This window comes from Dendrobium catenatum, unplaced genomic scaffold (genome assembly GCF_001605985.2).
Source record: "Dendrobium catenatum unplaced genomic scaffold, ASM160598v2 fragScaff_scaffold_130, whole genome shotgun sequence".
Lineage (NCBI taxonomy): Eukaryota > Viridiplantae > Streptophyta > Magnoliopsida > Asparagales > Orchidaceae > Dendrobium > Dendrobium catenatum.
This window is the reverse complement of record NW_021318592.1, coordinates 473125-486257: the sequence shown is the minus strand read 5'-3', so window position 1 is coordinate 486257 and position 13133 is coordinate 473125. Positions and strand designations below refer to the sequence as shown.

Below are 13133 nucleotides of genomic sequence, written 5' to 3'. Positions count from 1 at the left end.
GAATCAATATTATTATCATAAATTAGAGAAATGATTACTCACCTTGAATTTAAATGACATATTTTTCCCTTTTTAATCCTTACTCTCACTTTGATACTTGAGCACTTATAATCATACAGAATTTTATAAGATTATTCTACCTTATAAATCTAATATCATATCTTTTTAATTTGTTATTCATTGTTACTAAATAACTCTCATTTTCTATTTAAAAAATAGCTTTAAATAATTCTTTTTCTATTTTCATTTATTTCCAAAAAAATTATTTTAACACCTATAATAACAATAAAATAGATAACTAAAATCTTTTATGAATTTTTATAATAAAATTTACTGTGTTTATTTATTTCTATTTTTAAATTCATGAAATTTTAATTTTAATTTTAATATTTTCCCAGTGATTATTAATAATAACTTCTCATAAAAAAAATTATATTTATCTTTTACTCTTCTTCTCCCAATTAAAATCTTAATAACATCTTTGCTGTTACCTCTTTCTACAACTAAAAAATTCATACTCTAATTATTATTATTTTGAATTAAAATAAATTTTCATTATCACAATATTTAAAATTTATCATTTCTAATTACAATTTTTAATAGATTTTAATTCTAAAATAAAATAAACTATATATTTTAAATATAAATTTTAGTTCAATAAGACCTTACCTTTCTTTCTCATCTTCCATTCTCCCAATCTATGCAAGTAGGTGAGCGGCCGTGCTCGTCTCCTCTTTACTTGCTTCCACAGTCCCACAAGATGCTCAAATCGCTTGGATTACAGAGCCCTGCATTGGGTACTCATACCCACACCCACCCATGTACCCACCCATTTAGGTATGGGTGGGTATGGGCACGCCCATGACCTTATGGGTGGATATGGGTGAGTACTAAACATCGTGGGATAAATCGATTTACATTGCTAATCACAGTATATCTTATATTATTACAATCCTCACTACGTAGTGTGTAGCACTTAGCCATACTGTGACTGCGATAAATTATGATATGTTACTTGAAAGTTTACAATCAGAGTAAAGGGTAACAAGCCTCAAGGCCATCAGTCTATGACAGACTACGTTCAAAAAGCATGAAAAGTGGGTTAGTATAGGCGGGTACGACATCCCGAAAGTCACCATGGGTGAGCGTGAGTGGGTGAAGCCTGTCTGAGTAAAGCATGGGTACCCAATTGTTGGAACCAAAACACTAGTTCGACTCATTTTCGAGTATATTCCTCTCCTTCACGACTCCATGCAAAAAAAAATTGTTGGAACTGGATATCACCATCATGGATATTACATTTTAGCTTATGAACATCTCTAAAATAATGTTAGTTTCTTGTGGAGTTTGATTGTGTTCATCTATTGGGTTGCACTGTTGACTCAAACCTCACTTTTATCAATTAAGCTTCACGAGGAGCTCATTAGAGGGCAGCATGCTCCCTGCTTGTGGTTAGGAAATTAATGGTTTGTCCATGGAGCCCTCGGTATGATGGACTCCTCACAATGCTATAGGTTGTAGCGCTATAATGTTGTAATTTGTAATTAGGAAATTTTCTTTCTCATTTTGCATGCTTAAATTGAAGGGTTGTGTCACTTGGTGATGTATATGTGTGTCTGCTTGTTAGTTCTGAGTGGAGAATGAAGTGTAAAGTGAAATGAGACAAACAAAAAATGAGAGAGAGTGAGAGAGATGTGAACAATCTCCTAATTTTCATAGTATATTTTCTGATGTGGTGTTGCTCCGTAGTTTTTTTTCCAATTCTGAATTTTTCCACATTAAATCATGGTGATTTTTTTTCCGCTGCTTTCTTTTTTTTGTTTGTGTTCATTGCATGATTTACTTCTCAACAATTCCCTACTATTAACCTAAAAAGTATGACATGGTATCGTTCTTTCAAACTCTCAAAAGTTCTCTGCAAACCACATTTGCTTTCAATATTGTCATCAACTCATTGCATGTTCTTCAATCACATGACTTTCACATTTGCTATCTTAGCATCTAAACTCAAACTATACCATCGTGTAAACTTATTAGGATATCTGTAAAATCTCCTAAAATGTACAATGAAAGCTTCCAAGTCAGAGTGAACAACATTAAATTAGTCAGGATTAGAATGAAAAAACTGTGAGTTCAAATTCTTCTGAAATTCAAGAAAAAGTTCAGTCAAACCAGACCCTCACCGAACAGAATCTGCGGGTTCGTCGTCGATTTTTCCGACGGCCTCAAGTATTGAAGAGTAAGTAATAAGATCATACTCAAATCCCATTGCACTCATCTCTTTCATCACTCTAGCTGCCTCATCAAACATTCCTGCATGACTAAGAGATCCAAGAACTGTATTGTATGACACAGCATCTGGTTTGTACTTTGACTGCTTCATATTCAAAAGCATCTCCATTGCCATTTTTGGGCCACCAACCTTTGCCAGACCATTCAATATGATATTGTGAGAATTTATATCTGGCTTACAGCCTTGTTCTTGCATTGTCCTGAACAAGGACTGGGCTTCATCTACCATGCCAGACCTTACCATTCCAGACATAAGAGCATTATAAGCAAAGATATCTGGAGTACAGCCAAGTTTCTTCATTTCCTCAAAAAGATCTATGGCGTCCTTTAGGCGCCCACATCTCCCAAAATGCTTGATCATAACTGCATATACACGGGAAGAGGAAGAACCACAATTTTCTTTTAGTTCCTGGAACAACTCACAAGCAGCCTCATACCTTCTAGCTTTACCAAGAGCATCAATTAGACTGCAATATGCAGCTGGGCATGGAGGAAAGCCTTTCTCATCCATTTCTTCAAGAAGAATCAATGCCTTCTCTACTCGATTGCTTTTGCAAAAACCATCTATTAGAATGGAATAAGTGAAGGAACTAGGAGTGATCCCTCGCTCCTTCATTTTCTCGAACCAAGCCACAACCTCCGATGCTCGAGATTTTGACTCAAAAAGTGTTTTCATAACTGTATTGTATGTAACCACATTTGGAACGCAATGAAGGGACTCCATTTGCTCAAACAGCTTCAGCACATCATCTAAACGCCCAGCCTTGCTTAGAATGTTTAGAAGATTATTCATGAGCACTGTATCTGGCTTGCAACCTTCTTTCTGCATCTCAAGAAAATAATGAAAAGCATCTTCAATTCTTCCGATTTTGCCAAGGCCTTTAATCAATTCAGTATAGGTGAAGACATTTGGTTTACAGCAATGCTGTTTCATTTCACGAAACAAACCAAGAGCTTTGTCAGCATTATTTGAATTGAAAAACATGGCTATTAAAGTGGTATAAATCTTTGGCATTGGTTGCAGCCTGTTCTCTTTCATCTCCTCAAACAACCTGATTGCAGAATCGTCTCGCCGCAACTTGCAGAAAGTGGAAATGAGTGCACTGTAAGTAACAGAATCGGGGAAACAGGTTCCATCATTGCACATTTCATTGTAAAGCTCATGCACCTTCTCATGGTGTCCTTCCTGCATAAGCATTATGATCATGGTGTTGTAAACAGTTGCAGTTGGCTGACATTTTCGAGCCTTGATCTGATAAAAGATGGAACAAGCCTTGTTCACCATTTTTGCTTTTCCAAGAATCTTGATGAGTTCCGATAGCACTGTAGGGAAAATGATGCAATTGCTTCTGACCATGTCTTGGATTGTTCTCCACATCTCCCCTACCAATCCCTCTTGCTCGAGGCAATGAATCATAGCCATGAAGGTGGAAGAATCATGATCAAATTTTTTCCTTTTGCCTGCCCATTTGAAGAACTGTATCTTCACACCAATCTCAATATCTGTTTTCAGAACCTCGCGAACTAAACGATGATCAACTTTCAGCATCAGTACCTCCAAGGCCTTCTCTGCATCTGGCCCCCACTTAAATATCTTCAATATTCTCAGGAATCTCTCATCCAGTACTCGAGAACTTGAGTTCCTGAATCCCCCTGGGTTTGTTGATGAAGATGCACTTGCATCTCTAAGATTTGGAAGTCTGAACATCTGAACAATTTCATTCTCTGTAAAACAAAATTGAATCAAAAGCATCAGAAGCTCGCACATAATTTGATTGTGTTCAAAAGATTGGCGGAATAGCTATCAGGGATCAAAGATTCAAAAGAAGCCCGCCCCAGGTTTACAATTGAACTCAACATTTGCAGTCCCAACACCAGTCCTAAATTCTTTTTCTGTTAGTTTCTACAGAATCAGATGAAGACAAGGGAAGGTTTCATTTAAAAAAAAATATATATATTTTCTGCCACATTCGGTAAAAGATTAATCAATAAAAGAAGCAATTGATAAATCAAGAACATTTTCTTGGAAAGCAGCTACATTTTTCTGAATCCCAATCAGAACTGAGCATTGTTTTACAACAAGCGACAAGTAAAAGGTCGAACAAAACCTGGAGGCAAGAAAGATTCTTCCTTTTAACGGAATCCAAAAACGAAAAACCAAAAAATCGTTTGTTCAAGAGGGCTAAAAGACGCACATCACCTGTTTGTTTTAATCTCTCGGAGAGAAGATGCGAAGTGGATACTTCTCGCTTCAGAACCAGTAAGGCAGGCCTCCAAGTCATCTCGGCAGCATGTTGGATTTGAACGAAGAAATTTAGCTTTCGATTCCTCATCATTCATTCACTCCTTAGGAGCCGAGATGAGCTACGGCTTCCATGAGAACGGCGAAGCTAAGGGGCTGTTTGGTATGCGGATTTAGGCGGATTTAAGGCCGGATTTGGGCGAAATCCAGCCAAACGGCCCCAAGATAAAAATTGGATTAAGAGCTAAAAATATATTTTAGATATTTGGTATTTAAAATTTTTAAAAAAAATTCTTCTACCAAAATAAGTTTTTACTAACATCCAAAATTGACTTTCTAAGTCTTTTTTGACTTCATTAGGGTTAGGATTTCATTTTTAGGTGTTTTTATTTTCTCTCATCATTTTCTTACCATCGTCCATGATAATCGGGCATCATCCACTTAGTTCTCGTTGGAGTACTCTCCATCAAGTCCCACCCTGTATCGAGCTCTTCCACCCTATAGACTTGTCTGAGTTATATCCGCTCAATCAGCATCACATTCGATTTTGGGATTTCGACCAAGTTTACCATAGGTTTCCTCTTCCACAATAAACTTGAAAGGTCTTCTCATATCACGCATTCCAAATGTTTCAAATCTATTCGTCCTAAACTCATCCACCGAGCCCAATTTGCATTCATTGAACATAGATATATTACTAATAATATTATCCTTGCTAGTGAGCTTATCCATGATTTTAATGCTCTAGGAGCTCCAAAATATTTTTGTGCCAAAATGGATATCAGAAAATCATTTGATAAATTCAATAAAAATTTCTTCTATTTGAGAAATTTGCAACTTTGCTTTACCCAAATCTTCATCAAATGTATTATGGCATGAACTTCTAATATTTATTTTTATGTAATTATAACGAGAAATTAAAAGGCTATTTTCTCTCATTTACAAGGCTTCACCAAGGGCGTCCATAAGCTCTTTTCCTTTTCCCCTTTATTATGGATGGTTTATCTAGACTCATGGAGATGCATAATGATAACATCTCTTTTAAAAGTATCATTGGAAAAAAAGCTCCGTTATTTCTTATTTGATTCATGTTGATGATTTATTTGTTTTTTGATTGGCTTATGAAAGAAATGTTCATTGCTTATAATACATCCTAGAGACTTTCAAAAGGGGTCTTTGGCAATGATATCAATTTTAATAAATCAAGGATCTATTTTTCCTTAGTTGTTTATAGCTACTAGTGATAATATATACTTAATTCTTGACTTCACTATAAAAAACTTCCCATATGCTTTTTTGGTCTCAACATTTCTATCATCAAATTAAAAGCTAATGATTGTTCTAAAATTGTAGATAAACTTCATACTTTGTAGAAGAAAAAACTGCATTCTTTCATTGGAACTATTTACACTAATGGCTCTACTTTACTATTATTCGCAAAGTTGACATAAAGAACATTACTAATCTTAGTAGTTTCCTTAATAATACAAGTGAGTACTAGAAACACAAACTTATCTCTGTGAACACCACCACTAAACCTATTGATAAGGGTGATTTAGGTCTCCTTAATATGGACTCCTTCTATATTCTAAGTAAATGCAAACTCATATGGAGACTTCTCAACTCAACTTTCTATCGTTCTTCTTAGCTCTTCAATTATTACCCATCTCTTTGGATCAAGCACACAAATAATGCTATAAAATTTTGGAAATCTTTGGGTGACATAATTAATAAAACTTACTCTTGGCTCTCTCTTAATGTTGACAACAATGATCCTCTTCTATCCTTTCATGACCTTTGAACCATGGTAAAACTCTATTTTTTAAAAAAAATAAAAATTTGGTGAACACTTTATTTAACTGTAATTATTATGCTAACATAAATAATTTCATTATTAATGACAAATGGAGCTTTCCTTCCTCTAATTACCATATGTACAATGATTGTATTTTCCAAATTGCCTATGTTGAGATACTCTCCTCTATCTCTAGGTGCTTGGTTGGGATCAAAATGTTCTCTTATAAATCCACTTATAACCCGTAATATCATGCTGAGCCAAAAGTGTCTTGAGAAATTTATTTGGTTTAAAGAGTGTTCCATTAAATATGTTACGCCTCTTTGGGAAATTTTAATTGGTGGATTTATAACCAAAGATGTACTTTTGAATTGACGCATAAATGTGGGGAAGACTTGTGCAGTTTAAAATAATTATATAGAATCTCATAATCACTTATTCTTTGAATGTTTATACTCATTCAAAACCTTTAAAAAGTGCATACCTCAAAGCTCTGTCTTTCACTTGGGCTACCGCACCAATCAAACACTAATGTATAAAGATGATATATTATGTAAGATCATTAGAAATTTTTATCTCATTGCTAAATACATATTATTGCCCATCCTCTATGGAATGAAAGAAATTGAAGGATTTTTCAAGATAAAATCTATGAGGTTGATTGTTTAGTTCATAAAATCTACTTTGTTGTTCGAATGAGAAGTTGAATATGAAAATTTAAAAGAGACATACCACATAGCCTTTTTTTTTGCTTTATTTCTCTTGAGACATGCTATATTTTTTTACTTTACTATTGATCACTTTTGTATAAGGGATTCTCCTTTTTGTAAACTCTCTATGAAGCTTTTATAAATTTTTTTTTCTACTTCTCGGTTGCTGGATTGTGAGATGTTATAAAACTTCCTTGGTGAAGTCATTGTTACTGTTGTTATATAATGCTATGCTCCTACAATATACATGACTCTTTCAAAGAGTTTGGTGGCAATGATTAGTTATTTGGGATTTTTTATTCTCTTTTTACTATGAAGTGGGAAATTAAAGCTTTATGCCCTCTCTATGTTTTCAACAATTTTACATTTTTTTCATTGAGAATATTTTTCTAAGTGAAATTTTCCTTGCTTATTCTATATGTTTGAGGCCATGCTATGCAATAATTTTCTAGGGAATACTTTCTACTGCTTGAGGGTGCTACTTGGAGGTTTATTTATTTGTTGATTCATTGTGACTTATATACATAATTTTTGGATATGAAAATTGGTCTTTGCACTTTGCACTTCCATTTGATACATTTTCACATTAGTAATGTAATAACATTGTAGATCTTTAGACACACATTTTACTTTTATGGATGATGATGTTAATATTTTTTTATCAGATAAAATTTAAGAACAATTTGAAATGCAACACAGATATCTCTGCTGCTTAAAATTTTTTACAGCCGTGACAATATTGGGAATGATTGTGTCTCATCTTGGCACAACTTGATACTTAATTTCTTACATCTTGATCCTATTGTACTAGGATGATACCATAGATGATTTAACCTTTATACTCTTACTCTAAGCCCCATTTGCTTCCATTGTTATTTTTCTTTTCTTATTATTGCTTTGATAACACTTGTGTATATCATAATTGTTGTTGTATTTGTTTATTACTCTATAATTGGTGATGTTTTAAGTTTCTATTGCTATGAGTGACACTCGAATTTTCCAAAAAAAAAAAAAAAGTTTAAAAAAATAAACAGTTTATGAAAACTGAAAGTAATTGATTACAACAAGGAACCTGAATTCCAGCTTCACGTGTTCTAACATCACGACATTTTAAGCCCAAATCTTCCATTCGAGCCAAAGCAAGTTCACGGAGGTTTCCCTTCTCAACTCCAGAAGTAACTAATGGCATGGGAATATCTCTTTGAACTCTGTAGACGCGGGTCCATGGTGGTACCATGGCCAAAATCCTTGCAATTACATCCACAAGAAGCTCTGGTGGGTAATTCCGATACCTGTAACAAGTAAAATTTCTGAATTGGCAAGGAATGATATGCAATTATATAAATAAATTTAGACACTCAACTGCCCAGTCCTTGATCAGCAAACAAGCTCATTTGCAGCAATATCCTAAATGCAATAACCTGATAAATAGTATAAAATTACAGTACCTGCCAGTTTTCCAAAGTTCATAAAGACCAGTACCACGAATTACGAGTGTTGGGTAAATTTTGAGACCATCTGCCCTAAAAGCTGGGCTCTCAAAGAATTCACGGAAACTTTCTAAATCTCTCTCAATGCCAACATTTGGTAGATCAGGCATCATGTGTGCAACAACCTAAAGGAAAAAAATAACACATCCTGAAAATAACAAATTCAATTCAAGCACCAGCATTCTATCATGAATTATAGTAAGAAAATACAAAATTTAGAACCTTTTTACATTAGAAATTAAGAAATCTATGAGCATCATTTAGCATGAAATACTTAGAGAGAGAGAGCAAATGCAAAAGGACTCAGATTTTAGGGAACAACAGTGTCGAAAAAACTATAGGAACCAGATCACACAATATTTAAAATTTATCATTTCTAATTACAATTTTTAATAGATTTTAATTCTAAAATAAAATAAACTATATATTTTAAATATAAAATATAAATTTTAGTTCAATAAGACCGTACCTTTCTTTCTCATCCTCAATTTCTCCCAATCGATGCAAGTAGGTGAGCAGCCGCGCTCGTCTTTTCTTCACTTGCTTCCATAGTCCCGCAAGATGCTCAAATCGCTTGGCTTATCACGCATGGCCTCTCCTTTTGTGGACCTGCGTGATTATAAGGGAACAGAACCACCTTTCATCTCCTGCAACTCTAAACGATTGAATGAGAACAACCCCCCTTCGTCTTCCTCGTGACTTCAAGCATCCGAACCAAAACAGCTAGTTCGACTCCTCATTTTCGAGTATTCGTCTCCTTCACGACTCCAGGCGACAAAATTTTTGTAACTGGATATCACCATTATGGATATTACATTTTAGCTTATGAACATCTCTAAAATAATGTTAGTTTCTTGCGGTGTTTGATCATGTTCATCAATTGGGTTGCATTGTTGACCCAAACTTAATTTTATCGGTTAAGATTGACTAGGAGCTCATTAGAGGGCAGTATGCCCTCTCCTTGTGGTTCAGAGTGCCTTGGTATTGTGGGACTCTGTAATATTTTATTTCTTATTTTGCATGCTTAAATTGAAGGGTTGCGTCCTTGATGTATACGTGTCTGCTTGTTAGTTCAGAGTGGAGAATGAAGTGTAAAGTGAAAAGAGACAAGCCAAAAGTGAGAGAGTGAGACGGAGATATGTACAATCTCCTAATTTTAATACTGTATATTTTTGTATGGTGTGGCTCCGTAATTTTTTTTCCAATTCCAAGTTTTTTCACGTTAAATCATGTTGGATTTTTTTTTTTCGCTACTTTCTTTTTCTTGTTTGTGTTTGTTGCGTGATTTACTTCTCAACAATTTCCTACTATTAACCCAAAAAGTATGACATGGTATCGTTCTTTCAAACTCTCAAAAGCTCTCTGCGCACCACATTTGCTTTCAATATTGTCAGGCAACTCATTGCATGTTCTTCAATCACATGCCTTTCAGATTTGCTATCTTAGCATCCCAACTCAAACCATACCATCGTGTAAACTGGCAGAGTGGAATGAGAGTATGAAAAAGATTGGAAGGTGCCTCAAAGGAAAAGGACATACATTCAAAGGCTTCATTTGGAACCATTTTTTTACTGCTTCTTGAAGCAGCTATCTTGTACAAACATTTCAATTTTTGTATTAAAAAGTTACTTTAGGAAGCAGTATGAAAAACATCCCAAATGAAGCCTAAGTCGTGGTTGAAGGCAGTTGGCCAAATCTATGAATACCATAACTGGAAAAATGATGTGGGGAGACAATCGTTGGATCGTTGAAAGAAGATGATGCTTGAAGGATTTCTAAGAACAAGAGGACAAACCAAGCTCAAAGCTTCAAAGGCTTCAATTCATAAAATATTCATCATTGATGCCTCCTTTCTTAAAATATCTTGTATATATAAATATAATAGAAGACTCTAGAAAACATACACCTAAGCTAACAAAGGATAAACTATTTCTAAAGATTTATTTAGCTAATGATGCTCCACATCATACTCCTCTAACGTAAAAAAAAACTCGATATATTAACAAAGGATAAATTATTCCTAAGGATTTATCTAGAAAACATATATCGAGCTCTTTTGATGCAATGGGAGAATGATGTAGGAACATCTATAGTTATATACTCCTTAGGATTAGTTTATCTTAGTTTGTTATAGGTTTGTTACCACTAGTTTCTAGAATATTCCTTTTATCCTATAAATATACATGCCATTGTAAGAGGAGGATATTGATGAAAATATATTCTCTTTGAAGTTTTTTGAAGCTTAATTCTTATCTTTGTTCCTTAGAATGGGAATTACCTTCAAGCATGTCTGATTTTTCCAATGATCACCACATCACAAAAGTTGAACTGGACCTGTGCCAGATGTTGTCCTCTCAGTTTTACTGCATTGCTAAACAATAGAAAGCTTCCAAACGCATGGTAGCGCAATGGATTAGTGAAATCATTCACCTGGTATTTTCGTGACAATGAAACAGAAGGGATGGAGAGTCCAACAAAACATCACAATATGCTTCACTAATCAAAGCCATATGAACAAGTAATAAGGGCAAAAAATATGTACAATGAAAACTTACAAGTTAGAGTGAACAACAGTAAATTAAGGCTTCGTTTGTGACAGTTTTTTTACTGCTTCTTAAAGTAGCTTTCAAAAACAAAAACTTTAATTTTTATTCTAAAAAACTGTTTTAAGAAGCAATAATAAAGCCAGTCCCAAACAAAACCTAACAAACGCTGGCAGATTACTACAGTTATAATGTATGACTATGCGCTAACTTTTCCTAGCATGATTAGAATGAAAAAAGTGTTAAGGAGTTCAAATTCTTCTGAAATTCGAGAAAAGTTCATTCAAACCAGGCTCTCAACGAACAGAATCCGCGGGTTCATCGTCGATTTTTCCGACGGCCTCAAGTATTGAAGAGTAAGTAATAAGATCATACTCAAATCCCATTGCACTCATCTCTTTCATCACCCTAGCTGCCTCCTCAAACATTCCTGCATGACTAAGAGATCCAAGAACTGTATTGTATGACACAGCATCTGGTTTGTTCTTCGACTGCTTCATATTCAAAAGCATCTCCATTGCCATTTTTGGGCCACCAACCTTTGCCAGACCATTCAATATGATATTGTGAGAATTTATATCTGGCTTACAGCCTTGTTCTTGCATTGTCCTGAACAAGGACTGGGCTTCATCTACCATGCCAGACCTTACCATTCCAGACATAAGAGCATTATAAGCAAAGATATCTGGAGTACAGCCAAGTTTCTTCATTTCCTCAAAAAGATCTATGGCGTCCTTTAGGCGCCCACATCTCCCAAAATGCTTGATCATAACTGCATATACACGGGAAGAGGAAGAACCACAATTTTCTTTTAGTTCCTGGAACAACTCACAAGCAGCCTCATACCTTCTAGCTTTACCAAGAGCATCAATTAGACTGCAATATGCAGCTGGGCATGGAGGAAAGCCTTTCTCATCCATTTCCTCAAGAAGAATCAATGCCTTCTCTACTCGATTGCTTTTGCAAAAACCATCTATTAGAATGGAATAAGTGAAGGAACTAGGAGTGATCCCTCGCTCCTTCATTTTCTCGAACCAAGCCACAACCTCCGATGCTCGAGATTTTGACTCAAAAAGTGTTTTCATAACTGTATTGTATGTAACCACATTTGGAACGCAATGAAGGGACTCCATTTGCTCAAACAGCTTCAGCACATCATCTAAACGCCCAGCCTTGCTTAGAATGTTTAGAAGATTATTCATGAGCACTGTATCTGGCTTGCAACCTTCTTTCTGCATCTCAAGAAAATAATGAAAAGCATCTTCAATTCTTCCGATTTTGCCAAGGCCTTTAATCAATTCAGTATAGGTGAAGACATTTGGTTTACAGCAATGCTGTTTCATTTCACGAAACAAACCAAGAGCTTTGTCAGCATTATTTGAATTGAAAAACATGGCTATTAAAGTGGTATAAATCTTTGGCATTGGTTGCAGCCTGTTCTCTTTCATCTCCTCAAACAATCTGATCGCGGAATCGTCTCGCCGCAACTTGCAGAAAGTGGAAATGAGTGCACTGTAAGTAACAGAATCGGGGAAACAGGTTCCATCATTGCACATTTCATTGTAAAGCTCATGCACCTTCTCATGATGTCCCTCCTGCATTAGCATTAAGATCATGGTGTTGTAAACAGTTGCAGTTGGCTGACATTTTCGAGCCTTGATCTGGTAAAAGATGGAACAAGCCTTGTTCACCATTTTTGCTTTTCCAAGAATCTTGATGACTTCAGATAGCACTGAAGGGATGATGATGCAATTGCTTCTGACCATGTCTTGGATTGTTCTCCACATCTCCCCTACCAATCCCTCTTGCTCGAGGCAATGAATCATAGCCATGAAGGTGGAAGAATCATGATCAAATTTTTTCCTTTTGCCTGCCCATTTGAAGAACTGTATCTTCACACCAATCTCAACATCTGTTTTCAAAACCTCGCGAACCAAACGATGATCAACTTTCAGCATCAGTACCTCCAAGGCCTTCTCTGCATCTGGCCCCCACTTAAATATCTTCAATATTCTCAGGAATCTCTCATCCAGTACTCGAGAGCTTGAGTTCCTGAATCCC

The 13133-nt window shown here is 35.3% G+C and overlaps 1 protein-coding gene across 1 annotated transcript; it reads right to left on the bottom strand.

The window, feature by feature from the left end:
- Nucleotides 1–2002: 2002 nt before the first annotated feature.
- Nucleotides 2003–12672, bottom strand: LOC110102285 (pentatricopeptide repeat-containing protein At3g16010). The gene is made up of 6 exons (XM_020830555.2): nucleotides 11378–12672; nucleotides 10864–10959; nucleotides 8488–8654; nucleotides 8112–8331; nucleotides 4493–4628; nucleotides 2003–4017 (listed from the first exon to the last, which is right to left on the bottom strand). Exons 1-6 carry the CDS (start codon nucleotides 12626–12628, stop codon nucleotides 2180–2182), a joined length of 3708 nt encoding a protein of 1235 aa, XP_020686214.2. The 5' UTR covers nucleotides 12629–12672; the 3' UTR covers nucleotides 2003–2179.
- Between the last annotated feature and the right edge of the window lie 461 nt (nucleotides 12673–13133).